This window comes from Odontomachus brunneus, unplaced genomic scaffold, assembly GCF_010583005.1.
Source record: "Odontomachus brunneus isolate Ranch 3 - 2012 unplaced genomic scaffold, Obru_v1 Obru_scaffold_230, whole genome shotgun sequence".
Taxonomy (NCBI): domain Eukaryota; kingdom Metazoa; phylum Arthropoda; class Insecta; order Hymenoptera; family Formicidae; genus Odontomachus; species Odontomachus brunneus.
Window position 1 is genome coordinate 415,904 of NW_022639680.1, and position 22,253 is coordinate 438,156.

Genomic DNA, 22,253 nt, shown 5'->3' on the forward strand with positions numbered 1-22,253 from the left:
TAAACATTGCACAAGAAACCGTTTGGAACCACTTGAATAAGGCTGGATACAAAAAGAAGCTCGATGTTGGGTGCCACACGAGTTAATGCAAAAAAACCTCATGGATCGAATTTCCACCTGCGAATCGCTGCTGAATCGCAACAAAATCGACCCATTTCTGCAGGGGATGGTGACTGGTGATGAAAAGTGGGTCACTTAGGACAACGTCAAGCGAAAACAGTCGTGGCCGAAACGCGGTGAGCCGGCGCAAACGGTGGCCAAGCCAGGATTGACGGTCAGGAAGGCTTTGCTGTGTGTTTGGTGGGATTGGCAGGGAATCATCCACTATGAGCTGCTCCCCTACGGCCAAACTCTTAATTCGGACCTGTACTGTCAACAATTGGACCGTCTGAAGGAATCAATCGCCCAGAAGCGGCCAGCTTTGACCAATAGGAGAGGAATTGTGTTCCATCAGGACAACGCCAGGCCACACACATCGATAGTGACTCGCCAGATGCTCCGGGAGCTTGGTTGGGAGGTCCTTATGCATCCACCTTATAGTCCGGACCTGGCACCAAGTGATTATCACCTGTTCCTGTCTATGGCGAATGATTTTGCTGGTGAAAAATTCGCCTCAAGAGATGTTTGTGAAAATCGACTGTCCCAGTTTTTTGCCAATAGGGACAAGGGTTTCTATGAAAGAGGCATAATGGAATTACCTTCAAAATGGCAACAAGTTATCGAACAAAACGGTGCATATTTGATCTAAATCGGATCATTCTAACTATGCTAAATAAAGCCTTCAATTTCATGCAAAAATAATGGATTTCTTTTTACTACACCTTATACTATCCACTATATTATCTTAACTCTACTCTACTCTACTCAATTTATCGGACAGCATTGAGTTGTCTTAAATCATGAAAATACTAGATGCTTGTGACTATCATATTTTTCAGCCCTAGTGAAACTAACTCGTACTAATTCCAACACGAATTATCGTAAACATCCAGTATAATACACAAATTTACTATATAGTGGGTAGACAGTTCTGACATCCAATTTCCATTTAGCATTTATAGTACGTTGCTACTAGACAGCTACTAGGCAGTTACTGGACAGGAAATGATATTCTAATATAACCTTAATTTCGATGTGCTGGTGGTCGATCATGTATCTTTTCACCTAGGATGAATTCGTGAAAAAGTGAAAATTTTTACATAAAGCAAAAAAGTGAAAATTTTAGTGCGAAAAAGTGAAAAAATAAAAACTTTCATGCGAATTGATATTTCCCCTGAAAAGTAATATCCATATTCATAATAAGTTAATCAATTACAATGGCTGCTGCATGGTGGATAGTTAATGAGGAACAAAACGAAAGAAACGAGAATTTACATATTATGTGTAAAATTTTAAGAGATACTTTTGATATCCTAGAAAAACAATTTCAGGAATTATATAGGTAATAATAATTATTATTATATTATTTTAATTAATTTTATTATTTTATTATTTTATTTTTTGTTTGTGTGTTACATTTATTCTAAAAAAATAATATATAATATGAAGAAATATAAGCAAACATGAGAATATTTATAATCTATTATTTTCTTACTTTAATGTAATTATGCTCTATGCAAATGCGCTGGGTTAAGTTGATACATGTACTATAGTAAAACTAACTCAACTCTGGGTATTTCGGAAGCATCCATGGCTTAACACCCAACAAAGAAATCACTAAATTATTTTTATTTTACCATATAAATACTACAAATACGCACACTTATTTTTTACGTTTTAGCCTATACGGTTGATGACTAAAACGTGAAAAATAGTATAATATTATCATCATGCGCAAATATGTAAATTGTAATATTACACGTGCGTATTCCACAATTCAAAACAATGTGGACAACTGTTTCAGTGAATTTTACTTTGTATGGTTGCATACTTTTTTAAAATTGAAATTATATGATAAAAAATTTTGCATAAAACATACAAAGAAAAGATTACAACAGTATATTATGCATTATAAATACAGATGTGCATTAAATAAAACAAGTTTATAATAATTATTACAAATATTTAGAAATTGCTTACTTTTCACGATTTTATGCTAGGGAAAAAAGTTATATGATCGATAGTAAAATTAAACTCACGTAAAAAGATTCATGATTAATATCCTGACCAACATAGTCCTACTAGTAGTGAGATAGTAGCTAGATTGTATATTTTAGAAACGAGGGCGCCATCTAGTACCGTATTATATGTAGTGACCAGACAGCATCTAGATGATGGGTGTTTACGACAATTAAAGTTAGAGCTAGTTCCACTAAAGTTGAAAATTATGATAGGTAATGACTATCTAGTACTTTTTTAGTTTATGACAACTTCTTACTTCTAAGGGCCAGCGCACGAACATTGCCGTAACTCCTTAAGCTGGTGGCACATAGAAAAACTTAAGCAGTAAGACGTAAGCAGTAAGCAAATTGACCAATCACAGTCATTGATTTTTCTTACGGTTAAAAAATCAACGACTGTGATTGGTCAATTTGCTTACTTTTTACGTCTTACTGGTTAAGTTTTTCTGTATGCCACAGCCCTTACGCCACCTTACGTGACACTAGGTTTATTCTTTCGATCTGAATTGGCTGCACTAGTTCACGAAGTTTGCACTAATGCGTTCTTTCGATCAGAACAGTGCAAGAAAATGTGTTCTTTCGAACAGTGCAGGCTGAACTAGTGCAGCGAGTTCAGTGAACTGACTGCCCTAGGTCTGGAGGTAGAGCAAGCAGTGCAGGACAGCTAACCGAAAAAATTTAAATTTGTATCTATAACCTGTAAAATCGGTATACCTAGTTGACATTACGTAGAAGAAATAATCCGACGACGGAATCTATAAACAGTAAGTAAATACTTAAATATATAATATAAATATATAATGTAGATAAATATATAATAAATATATAATGTAGAATGACATAAAAGAAGTATTTAGAATGTTATCCAAACAGCACAAAATATCCGAAAGACATCCTGGGAAGGCTCTTGGACGTTTTTTCGGAGGGATTTGTTGTATGGGTATCCAACACAAAACAGTTTTTAAAAGAAATAGGATTGTTCAACAAAACATAAAATGCTATAAGTGCGAAAACATGACCATAAATTGATCTATATTATTTAATCCAGCCATGTTGTCCGCCATCTTACACTGCTCTAACTTGCTCTTACCCGTTCTTTTCAGACCCATATGTATCTTTGCACTGGTCTGCACTGTCTTGAACTTTCTTCAACTAGTTCCAGTGCAGCCCTAGGTCAGGTCGAAAGAACAAACCTAATCTTACGTTACGTAAGATGAACGTACGGTAATGCACGAAAATTTTACGTATGTTACGTTACGAAGGAACATAGAGGTTCTGTGACAAAGGTAATTAAATCAGATTATTGAACAATAAATAAAGAAACAATAATAATTTATCTTTACAGTCATAATTAGAAATGTCTATATTGAGCACATATTAATTTTATTAAACTGTTAAATGTATCTGTACAAAATTATAAACATTGTGTTATAACTTCTTCCTAACACTATGTATAGAATATGTTTGACATATAAATATTGAAATAAAATTTCTCAAGTCAACAAATATGAAAACATCAATGTCTATGAAGTTAAAATGTTTATTGTTGTCATTACTCTTAATTTATTATATGAGACTAAAACGGAGAAAAATACACAAAAGATGGTAAAATAGAAGATGGCTCGTGAGACCAATTAATCAACAGAGAAAACAGCAAGGAGAATGAAAATCTGTTTCAAAAATTAAAACTGATAAAAAAATTAAAACTGATGATTAAAAAATTAAAAACTGATAAAGACCTGTTTGTCAAATATTCCAAGATGAATGTTCAACATTTTGAAAAGTTATCAACCATACTAAGACTTTATTTGATAAAAGAACTAAGAAAACTCTGTCTTCGGAACACAGGTTAATAATAACATTAAGGTAAATATAGTTTATTAGTAAAAAATTGTTTGATGCAACTACTTCTTAAATTTTGTTATGTTTAAAAATCATTGTTAGAAAAAAATATTTTACGAAATTATAAACTATATAGCAAAAATTGTGATACATTTTTCAGATATCTTGCAACAGGGAATTCAATAGCAAGTATTGCATTTTCTTTTCGAGTTGTGCAGTCAACTGTTAGACAGGTAATGAAAGAAGTATATCTAGTTATTGTTAATATATTACAGCCTCTATATTTAGCATGTCCAACTCGGGTGTATATCAGTTGGACACGGGGCAATTGGACACAGTCCAATCACAAGTCGCTGTTCCAAGGGACCCTACAAATGTCTCTAATCATACGGTGCTGTGATTGGCTGTGTCCAAATGTACCGTGTCCAAGTGCACCGCTCCCGTCCAACTCAGGTGGAAGAATATTGCTAATGCATACTGGAACCGATGGAATATGTCTAACTGCTTTGGAGCTATTGACAGGAAACATAGTTTTGCGATGTCCTGCTAATTCTGGAAGCTTGCATTTTAATTATAAAAAACAATTCAGCATTGTTCTTATAGCAATATTTGATCATTTATATAGATTTAGTTTAGTTGATATAGGAGCCTATGGAAAAAATAGTGACGGAGGCATTTTTGAATCGTCAACTATTGGAAAATATTTAAAAAATAATGGACTTAATTTGCCCACTTCACGCGCTTATCTTCCCGGAAGTAATATCTCTATGCCTGGATTTTTTATCGCAGATGCTGTGTTTTCATTATGTACTCGTATAATGATCCATCAGGAATATTTTTCCACTGTTCTTCAGTTGGACATGTTAAATATAAAGGCTGTAATGTATTAACAATAACTAGACATACTTCTTTCATTAACTGTCTAACAGTTGACTGCCCAACTCGAAAAGAAAATGCAATACTTGCTATTGAATTCCCTGTTGCAAGATATCTGAAAAATCATAATCACAATTTTTGTTATATAGTTTATAATTTCGTAAAACATTTTTTTCTAACAATGATTTCTAAACATAACTAAAAATTTAAGAAGTAGTTGCATCAAACAATTTTTTACTGATAAACTATATTTACCTTAATGTTATTAATCTGTGTTCCGGAGACAGAGCTTTCTTAGTTCTTTTACCAAATAAGGTCTTAGCATGTTTGATAACTTGTTAAAATATTGAACATTCATTCTGGCATATTTGACAAACATATCTTCATCAGTTTTTAATTCTTGAAACAGATTTTCATTCTCCTTGCTGTTTTCTCTGTTGATTAATTGGTCTCACGAGCCATCTTTTATATATTTTTCTCCGTTTTAGTCTCATATAATAAATTAAGAGTAATGACAATAATAAACATTTTAACTTCATAAACTTTGATGTTTTCATATTTGTTGACTTGAGAACCTAAAAATTTATTTCAATATTTATATGTTAAACATATTCTATACATAATGTTGGGAAGAGGTTATAGCGCAATGTTTATAATTTTGTACAGATACATTTAACAGTTTAATAAAATTAATATGTGCTCAATATAGACATTTCTAATTATAACTGTAAAGATAAATTATTATTGTTTCTTTACTTATTGTTCAATAATCTGATTTAATTACCTTTGTCACCTTTGAAACCTTTATGTTCCTTCGTAACGTAACGTAACGTAAAATTTTCGTGCGTTGCCGTACGTTCAGCTTACGACTCACGTAACGTAAGATTGTCACGTAAGGTGGCGTAAGGAGCTACGGCAATGTTCGTGCGCTGGCCCTTGGGCAGAACAATACCGTGACAAATATACGAGATAATAATTTTTTAAAATTGTGTTATTGATTATAAAATCATCTGGTGTTGTTTTCTAATAAAATTTTATTTATTCTTAATTAAAGTTATATAACCATTAAAATATATATTATATTTTTCAAATATTATCCTAAAGTAAAAAGTCACACTGTTTTAACTATTTGCAAGTATTATTTTTACATGACTCGTCCAGGTGCAAGTCCACAATAAATTATGCCATTAGGGTATATTGATGATAAAACAAGATAGATTTAAAATTTATTTTAATAATGTTAATATAGTTTATTGGGGAGCGGTGCACGGTGAATTTGGACACAGCCAATCACAGCACCGTGTGATTAGAGACATTTGTAGGGTCCTTTGGAACAGCGACTTGTGATTGGACTGTGTCCAACTGATATACACCCAGTTTATTGTAATCAAAACATATAATGCAAGAACATTGATATAAACTTAAAACAATAAATTATTATAGTGCAGCAAAATTTCAAATTCTTTTACCTGTCAATAAATATGCTACGACAATGTTTTAAAAAATATGTGGGATCTTTATATGATGTTCCCGTGGAGGTTGGAAGTTATCCTCCCAGTAAGCAAATTGAGAGACTGTGCGCAGATTGACAGCAAATTTGATCAAAAACCCACAGCAAAACCATAGCTATCTGTGTCTACATTAGGCTACGGTTTTGGCGACAGATCTTGCTGTCGGGCAATTGGTGCCAAATTTGCAGCAAAAACCGCGCAAAGCTTGCAGCGCAGCAAGGTCTGCGCGGTTTCTGCCGCCAATCTGCAGCAATTATCCGACAACAAGCTCTGCCGCATATTTGACGGTAATTTGGCAGCAAGATTTGATATAACAGATCCTGTTTCAAATTTGTTATGTATTTGCCATCAAAAGTTGATAGCAAGCTCTGCTCGAAATCTGCTCGCGCAGGTTTGGTTATCTGGGTACATCCATTTTTTATCTAAAAATGTTTAATTGTAATGAGTATTAAAGTATAAAAGAAATAACTCAAATAATGGTAAAAATAGTAATATTAAGAAACGTTTGTAGAATTACATACAATTTAAAACAAACTGTGCAAACAAATCTATCTTGTTTTGTCATCAATATACCCTAATGGCATTTATTGTGGACTTGCACCTGTATGAGTCATGTAAAAACAATACTTGCAAATAGGTTAAAACAGTGTGACTTTTTACTTTAGGATAATATTTGAAAAATATAACATATATTTTAATGGTTATATAACTTTAATTAAGAATAAATAAAATTTTATTAGAAAACAACACCAGATGATTTTATAATCAATAATACAATTTTACAAAATTATTATCTCGTGTATTTGTCACGATATTGTTCTGCCTAATCCACTGCTTGCAGTCATGAAACAGCATTAGGTAGCTTTGGGTTGTCATAAATCACATAATAGTAGTAGATGGTGATGTCTGTAACTTATTTTTGCTCTAGAGAAATAACTCGGAGAGGTATTATCGGAAACACCCATTAATTTCGATATACTGACGAACATAATCCTGATGTGAGATAGTAGCTAGATTGTACATTTTAGAAGCGAGGGCGCCATCTATTACCGTATTTTATATGTAGTGACTAGACAGCAGCTAGATGATGAAAGACTGGTTAGAAATATTTAGCCAATCCCTAGCTAGTGACTAACTAGAAAACTTATCTAGTCATTACTATCTAGCTTCTAGCCTTGAAATCAAATCGACTATATCTATTTCTGCTCGGGTATATATGCAAATAAAATAAAATATTTTGTGTTTATTTTCAAATTATATAAGACTTTTGCGGACTATGGTTAATATTTAATTTTTTAACACTTCTCGCTTTTTAATGTTAAATAATTTTTCTATATGTTTCATACATAACTTTTATACAAGACTTTTTGAATAAGCTTGATAAACAATTTAAAAATAATATATAAACTTAATAATATATAAACTTGTAATAATAAAAAATGATACAATAAAATGTATAAATTTGTAAATTTATAAATAATAGTTTTATATAGATTCATAAAAAAATAATTTTTTTATTTTAAAACGGTATTAATATCATAAATAATCCACACCGCACGTTTCAACGCTTGGATGTAGTATTTCGTTTCTTACATGTGCAGTGTGTGTCGCATAGCAACGATACGTTTAGACGAACTAACGACGTTTAAATGAATAAAACTGTTTAATTCGGATGAAATATGAAATATATTATTATATATATTAATCGTAATTTCCAGTGTTGTTTGATCGTTGCTATCAATATTCGAAATGACACCTTGGGTAGTAATGTCCGCTTGAACGTATTTTAGTACAGTGTGATTTTTATTTTTTACTTCAATTTTTAATACAGCACGAATTATATTTACCGAAGCAGTATGCAGCACCTGTTTGAATTTTTTTAGATTATATTAGTTTGGCTGACCTCTTTTTTGTATCTTTTTCTTTTTTCTTTTCGACTCGATTATCTTATATATCATGTGTTTTTAACTTACTTTCCATTTCTGTCCCCACAGACGACGAGGGCGGTTGCGTGAAGCCGCTTTCTTCAAAAACCAGGAAGTCGTCGCAGTCGGACCTTTATATGAGATTAGGTCTGTTATTGGGATCTGGACGAGCAAACGCGAATGCAGAACCAGACACATGTCCTACGCGAGTTCCGGTGCAAGGACACGATAGCTCTGCGGCTTCCTTCAGTAGTCTGACTAGCTTCGAAACACAGACATTAGCCTCGACAAACACGAGTCCAGTGTCTACGTTGACGGGCACTTCAAGCGAGGCGGAAGCCGCAGCGGCGCTACGATGCCCTATGAAGCCAAAAGTCAAAGCAAAGGGTAAAATTAAATCCAGGGATTGCGACAGCGCTGGCAGCTTAGCGTCCATTTCTACGTCGTTATCCGCGTCCACGTCGATGTCCATGTCTATGTCGGTGTCTGTCTCGGGTTTGTCAAATGGCAGTTCTAGCCCACTCACGTCCAGAAGACATTCCGTTAATACTGCGCAAGCAGGTCAAGCAGACGAACTCGGTCAATTCAAGAATAGGCGATCTTGCATCAGGAGATCAGCAAAAAGTAACAATTTCAAGGGACCAATGGACGCTAAACGTAATATTCGTTTTCTGACATTGCAAATTTGAGTCTTCCGAATGTAATGAGAATCTGTATTAATTTCAGTACGCTTCGCTCAGCATCACGCGACGCAGTTAACACTGAAGCCATTATTCTTCGAAGTACCGTTACTAGAGGAGGACCCGCTTTTCGCGGGACGACAATGGCTATTACACGAATTGGAATCCATGATTAATGGCTCCAGTTCTGGTATCTTGATCTCTGGATCACCTGGGACGGGAAAAACCGCGCTTGTTCTACAGCTGGTTGAACACAGTTGTTTTGGTAGAAGAAGGGAACAGCCCATATCTTTGGAAGCAACCGAAGAATTTGACGAGAAAAAGACGCAGAATAACAGTACGACTTTGCGAGTTAACATTCGGCATACGAATGAAAAGGTGCGACATTGGCGCATTTTCTTTTTCCCGAATGTTATTTACTATTTTTAACGAAATAGTATAAGACCTATCATATCGAATCGTAGGTCCGCGAATTAGCCTCGCATGTCGTGGCTTATCACTTTTGCCAAGCTGATAATAACAGTACCTGCGTAGTACCGGATTTAATTCACTCGTTAGCGGCCCAACTCTGTCAGGCTCCTCAATTGATCTCGTATAGAGAGTATCTTCTGTCCGAGCCTCATCTTCAAGGCTCACTGTCGCAAAGGGAATGCACAGTCGATCCAGATCTCGCGCTTTCCAGAGGTATTATTGAGCCACTTTCGACTCTGAAGAAAGCGAACAGATTACCACTTTCCAATATGGTAATTAAATGATATACGTTAAGTTGTATTTGTATTTCATATTTTCTCTTGCGAATTGTTCGTTTCTAATGAGATTTCGCTCACGTGTATTTTGCTTTCAGGTGATATTAATCGACGCTGTTTGCGAGGCCGAATATCACAGACCAGACAGAGGAGATACTATAGCTTCTTTCCTGACCAGACACGCACCTAACATTCCTAGTTGGCTAAAGATTGTTTGTACAGTCAGGACGCAATTGTTAGATTGTACAAAACAACTACCCTACACAAGGATCTCGTTAGACAGAACTACGAATGACGTCGTTGGTAATGGCGTCGCAAGGGACTTGTCTGATTATATCAATTATAGGCTCGAGCAAAGTCCTTCCATACAGGCGAACGTAACTGCGTCAGTAAACGGCAAGGCGGAATTATCATGCAATGCAAGTCAGATGAGATTTGCTTCGCATTTGCTCGCGTTGACTAAAGGAAGTTTTCTTTTTGCCAAGTTGACGCTCGATCTCATCGAGAGTGGCCATTTAGTCGCCAAATCCGCGAGTTATAAGGTACGTACGTACAAGTATAAAGATACAAACTAACTCGTACCTATTATTTATATCTCGCAATATTTTGTTAAAATTTGAGTCAAATAGTCCTTAATAATTTTTTATACATGGTTTAAAAATGGTTGAGTAAAGTTTAACTAATCAACGTCACCATTTGAATGGGTGTAGCTTTTTTTTATTATTACGTGTCTGCGAAACTGCTTAAAGGCGGTCTTAGGGATGTAGTGATATAGCGGCGTTGTATTATGTAATTTGTAATTACATAATTGTATTATGTAATTTATTCACATATTTACAAAGTATGCAACCCACAGGCGTCCACTCATTTAGGGGGAAAATACCTTTAGGGGCATGAAAATGAGGCAACTTTTATGAATTTTTTTAAAGAAAACGGTTTGTCTTACATTTTTGAAACTTTGCATATTATTTACTAGTACTTTTAACTATCATAACGTATTTTTGTTTTTACAAAATATTTTAAAATGGCGGATTTGTGGTACTGTTTTCCAACAAGGTTGTGGCGCAGGGAGCGGTGCACTTGGACACGGTGCATTTGGACACAGCCAATCACAGCACCGTATGATTAGAGACATTTGTAGGGTCCCTTGGAACAGCGACTTGTGATTGGACTGTGTCCAATTGCCCCGTGTCCAACTGATATACACCCTGTGGCGCAAGTTGTGAAACGGTGTAAGCTTTAGCCTTTGCGGTATTAATTTGAAACAAACACGTAACAATTTTTTTGATCATTAACACTCATACGGTGTGCGCGAACCTAAGAAAAGTGAAAAAAATTGAAAATTACAGAAATAACACGTTTTTTAAAAATAAGTTCAAATTTTACACGAAATCTTTGCTATATTTTACAATATTTTCTTTCAATTATTTTTTAAAACCTATAGGTTCAAGGACAAGGTATTGTTATTTAGATATATGCAAAGTTTCAACGAGATTGGTCAAATAGTTTTTGAGTTATCCCTTACACCAATTTCGAAAATGCAATTTTGCGTTTCAAATTTCGAGAAGTGAAAACTCAATGATTTCAATGACTTATCGGCTAGTCTGCAATTCTAGGATCATACAATAGTGCTTCAGTTTCCTCATAAAACAGATTTTTCTCTAAATGTTCTTTTCTACGTGCTTTACGAGCCTCCTTGGTCGTTAACGAGCTGTGTTGCTCCTGTCGAATCACCCCGCGCTCATTGATGTTGTCAGCATACGTTTTGCATTGCTTTCCAATAATGATATCTACGGTACTCATGTTTCGTAAAATAGAAGCATATATTTCATTAAACAAGTCGGCTGCCATATATGTTGCAATTTTAATGATTTTCAGCCCAGAACTCAGGTTCTACTTTGGAGCGAAGCGTTAAAGAGTTGAATGAAAACTTTCGTTAGCATTCTGTGTATGGCCGCCCAAGCATCTTTGGAGTAGATCTTCTTGTGATAGGTCTTCACAAATAGGAAGAATATGCTTCTGTATGTCTGGGTGCAGTGGTGCAGAGTGCTCCAAAAGTTCCAAATTTGCTCCAATAGCTTCAACCTTTTGCCACTTGCACCAGCTGCAAGATTGCCATTGAAATGTCTTTTACGCGGATTCGATGCTCCGGATGTCATATCTCTACTTCCTTTTGAATATGACTTTATTTTGAATTTTCAAAACCGTTCCGTACAAACTGAATTTCGACGCTAAATTGACTGCGACACTGGCGCCGACCCTGTCTAATAAAGACAGTTGAACGATGTAAAAGTCTTTTCACTTGAAATATTTTATTTAGATAATATGTAAATAATAAATATTACCAGGGTTGGTTAAATTAACTTTTTTTTAACTAAGTTAAGTTAAAATTAATGGCTTTGAAAATTTAACTTACCAGGAGATGCCACAACCTGCTAAATCGATTTTTGAACGAGATATAGCACGTTCGCTAACTGCGATATTAAGCATCAACATTCTAATTGGGGTTTGTGCCAATGGGCCTTTGTTTGTGAGAAATTACTGTATAAAGTTTGAGTTGCGGGACTGTATCACAGATATGGCTAAAAATGCGACTATCTTTCAGTGAGGCGGCGTGGCCGAACAGATTGAGGCTCCCACGTCGAAAATTTTTGAGTCGGAAGCGAGCGTTCGAAACCCGGCGACGAGTAGTTATCTTTGTACGGTGTTTTTTTTTCTTACCTTAGGGCATGTAATTAATGTTTTTCGAATATGATACATTTGTTTTGCATATGTCTCGTTTTTATGTTATTAATCAGGGGTAATTAGGGAAGTGTCAGGCTTGTTTAACGCAAACACGAATATAGACACATATTTTGCATTGCTTACAATAAAATATATATTTTAGTACATCACTTTCGTATGAAAACATTGTCGTATAATAAAACATTGTCATATAATAAAACATTGTCATATAATAAAATATTGTTATATGATAGCGTATAAGTTTTATTATATGACAATGTTTTATCATATAACAATATTTTATTATATAACAATGTTTTATTATATGACAATGTTTTATTATATGACAACGTTTTATTATATGACAATGTTTTATTATATGACAATGTTTTATTATATGACAATATTTTATTATATAACAATGTTTTATTATATGGCCATGTTTTATTATATGTCAACGTTTTATTATATGACAATGTTTTATTATATGACAATGTTTTATTATATGACAATGTTTTATTATACGACAATGTTTTATTATATGAAAATGTTTTATTATATGACTCTGTTGTATACTTTGTAATGTTTTCATACGAAAGTGATGTACTAAAATATATATTTTATTGTAAGCAATGCAAAATATGTGTCTATATTCGTGTTTGCGTTAAACAAGCCTGACACTTCCCTAATTACCCCTGATTAATAACATAAAAACATGACATATGCAAAACAAATGTATCATATTCGAAAAACATTAATTACATGCCCTAAGGTAAGAAAAAAAAACACCGCAAAAGGATAACTTCGTCGCAGGGTTTCGAACGCTCGCTTTCGGCTCAAAAATTTTCGACATGGAAGCATCAGTCTGCTCGGCCACGCCGCCTCGCTGAAAGACAGTCGTATTTTTAGCCATATCCGTGATACAGTCCTGCAACCCAAACTTTATATTGTAATTTCTCACAAACAAAGGCCCATTGACACAAACTTCAATTGGGATGTTGATGCTTAATATCGCAGCTAGCGAACGTGCTATGTCTCATTCAGAAATCGATTTAGCAGGTTGTGGCATCTCCTTGTTAGTTAACCCATAATGAAATTACAAGGTTGGGAAGTAACGCGTTACGTATAACGACGTTACTATTTCGTTACTTTTTTTTTGGTAAAAATTTGGAAACGTCGTTACTTTTTTGTATCAGTGACGAAAAAGTAACGGCGTTACATTTTCTTTAGTAACGAGTAACGAAATTCATCGTTACTTGTATCATTACTTTTTTACTATAGTGGCTTCTTGTACACAGAACGCGGCAACGCTTGCTACGTGACGAAAGTTTGCACACGATAAACAATTAATGTGCTGCTTTCCGTAAAGCTCATTCTACAATAAGCAATAAATCTTAAGTTATAATAAAATTGACCAATCATAGTCGACTATTAGAAGAATAATCCACTGTAATTGGTCAATTTTATTGCAACTTAAAATTTATTGCTTATTGTAGAAAGCCTCTAAAGCGTGGTCTACAATGAGAACTTAAGCCATAAAATTTAAGCTTTAAGCTCTAAGCCGTAAGAAATTGACCAGTCACAGTCAATTATTTTTCTTATAATTGACTATGATTCGTCAACTTCTTGCAGCTTAGGACTTAAAGCTTAAACTTTATGGCTTAAGTTCTCATTGTATACCACGCACTGCACACGAATTGACATAACAGTAACGTACCGTAAGAACTGACCAATCACTTTGAGTATTGTCGAATCGTAAGGTCGCCATTTTTGTGAATACTCAATTGTAATTGGTCCATTTTTACGGTACGTCTTACTGTTACTCTTATGTCAATTCGTGTGCGGCGGCCCTAAAGCCCATTCTACATTACTCGTAATCGCAAAATTGCAAGGAAATTGACCAATCATAATTGATTATTCTTTGATCGCAAGAAGAACAATCAACTATGATTAGTCAATTTCTTTGCGACCTTGCGATCTGCGACTAATGTAGAATAGACTTTGTGTTATTATGCAAGAATGTATGCTTTCCGCTTAAATCTTATATTTTGTCTTTATATATGCATAATTTATATACTGTTTCTCTTACTGTTTGTTTTATAAGCCGATTTTAACTTTTTTTTACAAAAGTAACGGAAAGTAACAATTTTTTTATTGTTACTTTTTAAATAACGATAACGCGTTACTTTTTAGAATCAATAACGAGTAATGGTAACGAGTTACTTTTACCGCAAGTAATGGTAACGGTAACGCGTTACTTTTAAAAAGTAACGTTCCCAACCCTGTGAAATTAATTGAATTAAAAGTTAAGTTAATAAAAAAAATAATTAAAAAGTTAAAAGTTAAATTTGTTTCATTTCAGTTTTGTTTGATTTCAGGGTTTCAGTTTTACAAATAACGGAAAAAATAAATATATACCTTATTTGAAAACATGTTTTATTTACAGATACTTATTACATTTAAGTAATAAAATGTCTTCGAAAGGATCTCGCACTAATTGGCAAATGTGGTTTCAGTCAAATTGACTGAAACTGATGATATTTTGTAGCTTATGAGGTGTTGATAAAAAATCTTCAATAAAAAGTGTAAAATGGACAGTTTCTTTTCTAGCGTCATTAAAAAGTTGCTATTTTAGGTCTACCTTTATCTACACAGTACACAGATTGCTTTTTTAACTGTATAGGCATATATATAACCGTACGTGTGTTCATTATTGATAGATTCATGTCTCAGTGTATGCATGTGGTGCAGGAGGGGGAGGGGTGTAATATGGGTGTGTATTGATATGTGTGTATCCATAGTTATTCTATTGTATGTCTGACATTATTACGTCCAAAAAATTATGTGTGTGTGTTGCGTGCGTATGTATGTTGGGCAGATTAGGTTATACACCCATATACACATTTTTTGGACATAATAATAGTCGGACATACTAATAGAATAACTATCGATATAAATACTTACATATCAATACACACCTATATTACACCTCCCTCCCTCCCGCACCACATACATGCACTGAGTCATGAATCTATTCAATAACGGACATACGTATGGTTATATATATAAATGCCTATACAGTTAAAAAAGTAATCTATGTACTGTAGATAAAGGTTTGGTTAGATCTAAAATAGCAACTTTCTAATGACGCTAGAAAAAAAACTGTCCATTTTTTCACACTTTTTATTGAAGATTTTTGCGTCCTGGGGTCCTATTCCGTAATCACTTATCGACAATTATCAGATCGATAGACGTTGCGCAGCTTTTTTATACCATAGAAAAGCTGCGCAACGATACCTACCGATCCGACAGTTGTCGGTAAGCGTGTACGGAATAGTACCCCTGCAGGAGAACGTAACGTAAAGAAAGCCTCGCCTGCACTTATAGGTCGAAGAGCGAGTCAGCGACCAGAAGGCTCGCTTTACTAACGCGACAACGTACGGCGAGCGGTCCGATTTTGAGTCAGAGAACTTAATCTCTTTACTCGGGACCTCGAGCGATAATGGGAGAGGACGGGTTAAGAAAGACGCAGAATTTCTTTATAAAAAAAAATGAAGTATGATTTATTTATAGCTACAATTTTAATACGATGTGTAGGTGTGCGTGTGTGGGTGAGTATATGGGGTGAGGGTAAGCGTCAGTGTTCAGGATTATTGGAGAGTGAAGGGGCTGGAGAATAAGTTAGAGGAAGAGATGGAGGAGAAGATGGAGATGATGGAAGAGGATGCGGATCTGGTGGAAGTGGCTGTAGGTGAAGAGGGAAGGGGGGTAAATCTTCTAGATCTAAATATTGTGCTAATAGTCTACGGGTTATCCGGTGAAAAACTTCGCGTGAGAGAGAATCGAAGTAGCTCCAGTGTACCTAGAGCTTCGCGCAGATCACTGCGTTGCTGACATGATCGACGATCCACTAAAGCGAGGGAAGGGACATACCGATTTTCGAATTCTGACCGATAATTAATGTCCACCGGAATTATTGCGATTTCGACAAGGTAAAGCTATGTCTGTCCGGACTTATTCGAAATTGAGACGCGGAAAACCGGATAATAAAACAATTACTTACTGTTAGTGTGTACGAGAAGAAAATTGGGTCTCTCTGGATCTCCTGAAATTATTGCTTCCTTCCTGTCGGATTTTCCCAAGTGGTCAAGCTAAGTGTGGGTAGAAATGCCCACGAATACAATGTAGATGGAAGTAATAATGACCGACGTAATACTAGTCGTACTGATACTCGTAGTGATACTAATTCTGATTCTTGTAGCGAAACTCGTAGGAGTAGTTATAGAAGTTATAGTTATAGTAGTTATAGAATGATTCTGATTCTGATTCTTGTAGCGATACTCGTAGAAGTAGTAACGATAATTGTAATAGAAGTGATACTCGTAGTGATAGTTATAGAAGTAACTAAAAGTCATATGGGTCGGACTTTCGGAAAATAGGAAATTTCGAGGATGGATTCGTTGGAGATGTGCTTAGTAACAAGGATGAGGCTCGGATTCGTGGGAAAAAATAGAAATTCGGGAAATGTTCGATCAGGCGATATGTGGACATGCGTACTTGTAGGTGATATGTTTGATGATTCTTTCGTAAGACTCGAGGTCTAAGTACTTCTTTTGTGTACTTAACTGTTTTGTGACCCGGTCGGATAATCAGTCTTTACGCAATGCATTCCGGTTAAAGGTACGTGAGGCCCTACGGGACGTAACACTACCCAATCTTGAATGTTACATATTAAACACTTCTTGCAAAACATCTATTCTACCCGAACTAACAAGAATTAGAAAAGAGCGGATTATGAAAGACATACTCTCCGCTTCGAACGTTTATATCTGTGGCGCGCTGCGGCGTCAAGCAAGGATGGGTCATTCACAGGCTATAACAACAGAAGGATTTTGAATTTTACTTTAAAACTTTGGAATCATATTCTTGAGAAGTTGTATTAACATTTTATGAAAGAAAAAAATTTTGAAATTTTTGAAGTTTCTAAAAGTATTTCCCCCCTTAATGACGGATTAAATTATATTTGATTAGTTAAATTTAAATATTACTTGATAATTATTATTTGTTAGACTTATGGAAAAAATGCTTCGGAATTTTCTAATTTTTTATAAGGAATAGCGCTATGTAAATAGTAGACGTAAATATGACTAGACGCTATGTAAATATAAGCCAATTTATATTCTATGTATCTTTCAATATTAATCACAAATGACAAAAGTAATCTGCTTGTAACTCGGAGGACATCAACAATATAATGAATATTACTTTGTTTTTAGGTTCTACCAGTTTCTCTTGCACAAATCTTTCAGTTGCATTTTAATTTGAGATTTCCCACAGCAGCTTCGTTCGACAAAGTGCAACCTCTTTTAGCCGTCTGTCTGGCGGCTTTGTATCCACTGACTCTACTTGAAATTTTCTACTCTGTAAATTCTTTAAATACAAACCATTTTATTTCGTGGGAAGATTTTTTACAAAGATTCAAGGCAAGTATATTAAATAATTTTTAATATAACATTTGTCAGTAACATTTGTATTGTATCTCTTTATATTTGTCTCTTTTTAACAAATAAAATTGTACATTTTTTCTTCCTCCGCCAACACAACTATGCAACGAAACAATGTAAGTTGCAATAATTTAATAATAAAAACTTTCATTAAAATAGAAGCAAATGAATAATTATTCTATTGCTAAGTGTAGTTACTTTTCGATCAGCACATGCTCATTACTTTTAAATTATATGTCCTTGGACTGTGCCATATAAATGACATATTGGTCGTCGCAATGAATATCCGCACATTCCATTAAAACAGCATCTTCTTTTTATCAGATGCTCTCTGGCTTTCTCGTGAAACGCTTGGATGACACATACATGTTCTTCCACCCATCGTTCAGAGAATGGCTGATGAGAAGGGACGAAGCAGAATCGACAAAATTTCTGTGTGACTACAGACTCGGACATGCGGCAATAGCGTTCAGACTGTCCCGCCTTCAAGCGCCGTTGGATGGCGACAAGGCCTTGGAACTGGGCCATCACGTGCTGAAAGCGCACGTTTACCGAAACGTAGCTCAATGTTTACCCTCGCGCGATTTACAAGCAAGTATTTTAAATAGTAATTGTAAGAACACGTTATTGTATTAACGTTATTATACGCTATTGTAATAACATGTAATAACATGATATTAAGAGAAACGTAATCGAGTTTTGTTTTTACAGGCAATCTGGTTAACTTCGTCGAGCGAATGCGTCTCTTCGGCATTGTGCATGCTTCGAAACATCTACAGTCCCAACGTGAAAGTATCGCGATTGCTCTTGCTGGCGGGCGCATCTCCGAATCATATTACTGAGTATTTAGGCAATGCACCGGCTCTATGCATGTATGCGCATGAGGGTTCCGTTGAGATGGTGTCGCTTCTTCTTGAGTTTGATGCCGATGTCGAACTGACCAACAGTCAGGGTTGTACTGCGCTATCACTCGCAGCTGCCCGAGGCCATTGCGATGTTGTCAGAAGGTATAATTACACTTATCTTAATTAAATGCTTCGCCTATGAGAATATAGATACATATTTGTAACATACATAACATTGTTCATATTTCACAGACTGGCTGCCGCTGGAGCGTTATTGGGACATGCTGATATGGCCGGTCAGTGTCCTCTGGTGCACGCGGCAAGACATGGAAGATTATCTGTAGTCGGATACCTTCTCGCCTGCGATTGGATCGTGTCTACCGGCGAGAACAAAACGGAAAATGGTTTTGTGGAAGTAGGCAGAAAGGAAGCCGCTCAACAAGCCGTTGTCGCGGCTGCGTCGCAGGGCCACGAAGCCGTTGTGGAGTATCTTCTGGATATGGCCGAGGTTATCATAGATCGTCCCGATACATTGATTGGTGAAACCGCTTTGACGCTCGCCGCTGCGAACGGTTCGACCGCAACGGTTTCTGCTCTTTTAGCTCGTGGTGCTAATCCGATAGCTGTTAATGCAAAAGGCCTTTCCCCTTTAATGCTCGCCGCTAGAGAAGGGCACTGGGGTACTGCTGAACGGCTTTTACAAAGTTCGTATATTTCTTTCGTGCTCGTCTTCTGAGTAAAAGACTACCTTGATGAATGTTGAATTTACGTTTTGCAGGAGTTTTGTCCGTTAGCACAGACGCTGTGTCAGACGAAGCTTTATCGCTTTTGGAACAGCGCGATCTCGCTGGCCGTACTGCGTTAATGTTTGCCGCCTCGGAAGGTCACACCAATCTGATTGACTTACTCCTCGATAAAGAATCAATCTTAGAAACAAGAGATAAAGATGGTCTCACCGCTCTTTGTTGGGCTTGCGTCAGAGGACGTGTGGCTGCCGTGCAAGTTTTGCTGGACCGCGGCGCCGATGTCAGTACCAACGACAACACCGGTAGAACTCCTTTGGATTTAGCCGCATTCCAGGTAGACTCCAGCTTTCCGGCTTTCTTTGTTCGCACTAGCAATTTTACTTACCATGTATTGCTGAGGATCTAATATTTTTGGGATCTACCTGATATATGTGGAAACATATATAGGGTAATCCAAAATTAGTGCAGCTGTTGCTCGAGAAAGGTGCCGCAGTGGAACACGTTGATCTCCATGGTATGCGGCCTCTGGATCGAGCTATCGGTTGTCGTAATATACCGGTGGTTCAATGCTTCTTGCGTCGTGGCGCTAAACTGGGTCCTGCTACATGGGCCATGGCAGCTGGGAAACCGGACGTTTTGATAATCCTGTTGAATAAACTCTTGGAGGATGGCAATGTGTTGTATCGGAAAAATCGGTTGAAGGAAGCGTCGCATCGATACGCGTACGCTCTTAGGAAGTTCCCAGCTTCGCCGGAAGAAGATTGCCAGGGACAGGAGCAAGGTCACATGATGCTGCAGCTTCAAACTTTTACGCAGCTTCACTTAAACTTTCTATTGAATCTCAGTCGATGCAAACGCAAAATGAACGTTAGTAATCGCGTCCTGTTATTATGCCTGTTATATTTTGTTCGTTTATCCATTATTTATCCATTATTTATGATACAATGCCATTCTTTGACAGGAACACACCGAAGCGATTGACCTCGCTGACGAAGCTCTCAACGTTCGGTCGATATCTTACGAAGCATTCTATGCCAGAGCTAAAGCACGCGTGGATTTGGGTTTGCTCGAAGACGCCCTATCGGACGTTCAGGAAGCTCTGCGAAACACACCTGCTCATAACAGACAAGATCGTAGGGTACTTACGAGCTTGAAAGAAGAGATTGTCTCTCGAATTGATGGTGCTGGGTCCAGTAAGGGATATACTGATTGCATCACTAGATCTCGCTTGCGGGCGTCAGTAGATACTCTCACGGAATTGTAACGGCACTTGTAATGGTTACTACAACGTGGATAAGTTAAGACTACACATAATCGTTTCGAGTGTCGATTATAATAATTTACTATAACTATTAATATGCCCAGAGAAAGTGACTCCGAATTCATGATCGAATTTAAGGAACAGCCGAACGAATTTTGTGCGGCCTGAAGCCTTCTAAAAACTTTTAAACGTGGAGTCTCGTGCTAGTACTAATGAAACATATTAATTAATGATGAAAATTCATCGCAAAAATCGAAAATCCAATATCTTAATATTTGGATCTTAAATACGTCTCTATCATAGTTTATAAAACGAGAAGTATATTAAGCGTCCTTGACATATTTCGCGTCGTATATGTTATTACGAATAATTTATTATTTAGATATTTAAACTTTTACGTCGTCCAAGAATGCATTCAACGCGAGAGTAGTTGATTCGATTTTAACTGCACATTCTCAATGTAAGTTACGCGCGTACTTCCTGAAAATTCCTTAATATTCTTACAGTATCTACGTATCTTGCCGAATATAAGTATTTTTAAACAGTACACGTTTCAGAGTAACAACAATTACTCAATTCTAACAGAAACGTGGCAATTTGTATATTGTCCGGTAAAATGCGTCGATCGAAATATCACAGTAGGATTGCAGTAAGAGTCGTTATAGCAGAAGCAAGTCGTATATTGACTCTTTCGTTACGGTCTGCTTAAAACTGACAACGTCTATGTTATACAAAACGTAATAATTACTGTTTTATGTAGTAAGTATGTAAGACGTTAACACCGTGTGATGCAAATGATTCTAATGTTCATAATTTTTATATAGATTTTTATACAGATTTTATACGGATTTATACGATCTTCGTATATATTGTATTTTTTACAAAACTGTCATGCAGGTTTTCATATATAAACGACTATTTGTGTACAAATACGTACACGTCTTCGGAGCGAGAGAGTTAACTGATGTGATACTCAAACGTTGGTTGATTGTTATAGTATGGGATATTTTGCAACCATAATGTTAGCAACAATGCTTACATGTTGGCAATAGACCACTAAGCTGCCTGTTTAAAGGTGATTTTAAAAGCACGGAGGACATCCTACTTTCGTTCTGTTACACTAGTATATATTATTATTTATTTACATTATAAATTTTTAAGTTGATTATGAATTGAATGAATTGAATTGAAAAATTTACATGTCTGTGCTCACGCACGTATGCACACACATACATGTATACGTAATTATGTATTATATCGATATAGTAATTGGTTTTAGAGAGTATAATTCTAATTAAAAATAACTATTTAATTGTTTTTCTAGTGTTTTATGTAACAGCCATAAATAACCGTAATGCGAGATTTTTTAACGAATTAAATGTGGAACATGTAATTGCGAATTATACATAATATTTCAAATTTAAACTATATATATATATATATATATATATATATATATATATATATATATAT

At 35.7% G+C, this 22,253-nt stretch overlaps 1 protein-coding gene across 5 annotated transcripts in view; it reads left to right on the forward strand.

The window, feature by feature from the left end:
* LOC116852496 (protein TANC2) overlaps positions 1-22,098 on the forward strand; it is a 160,954-nt gene extending 138,856 nt beyond the window's left edge. For 4 of the 5 annotated variants that reach the window (XM_032832941.1, XM_032832945.1, XM_032832942.1 and 1 more), the window contains 11 exons: positions 8,344-8,931; positions 9,001-9,332; positions 9,419-9,697; positions 9,799-10,242; positions 17,701-17,907; positions 18,253-18,519; positions 18,640-18,935; positions 19,026-19,477; positions 19,552-19,853; positions 19,967-20,386; positions 20,481-20,783. In XM_032832941.1, coding sequence (XP_032688832.1) covers positions 8,344-8,931; positions 9,001-9,332; positions 9,419-9,697; positions 9,799-10,242; positions 17,701-17,907; positions 18,253-18,519; positions 18,640-18,935; positions 19,026-19,477; positions 19,552-19,853; positions 19,967-20,386; positions 20,481-20,783 — 3,890 coding nt within the window. Of the gene's footprint in view, positions 1-8,343; positions 8,932-9,000; positions 9,333-9,418; positions 9,698-9,798; positions 10,243-17,700; positions 17,908-18,252; positions 18,520-18,639; positions 18,936-19,025; positions 19,478-19,551; positions 19,854-19,966; positions 20,387-20,480 lie in introns of all 5 variants that reach the window. The other variant, XM_032832940.1, reaches the window with a different exon arrangement.
* The last annotated feature ends 155 nt before the right edge of the window (positions 22,099-22,253 follow it).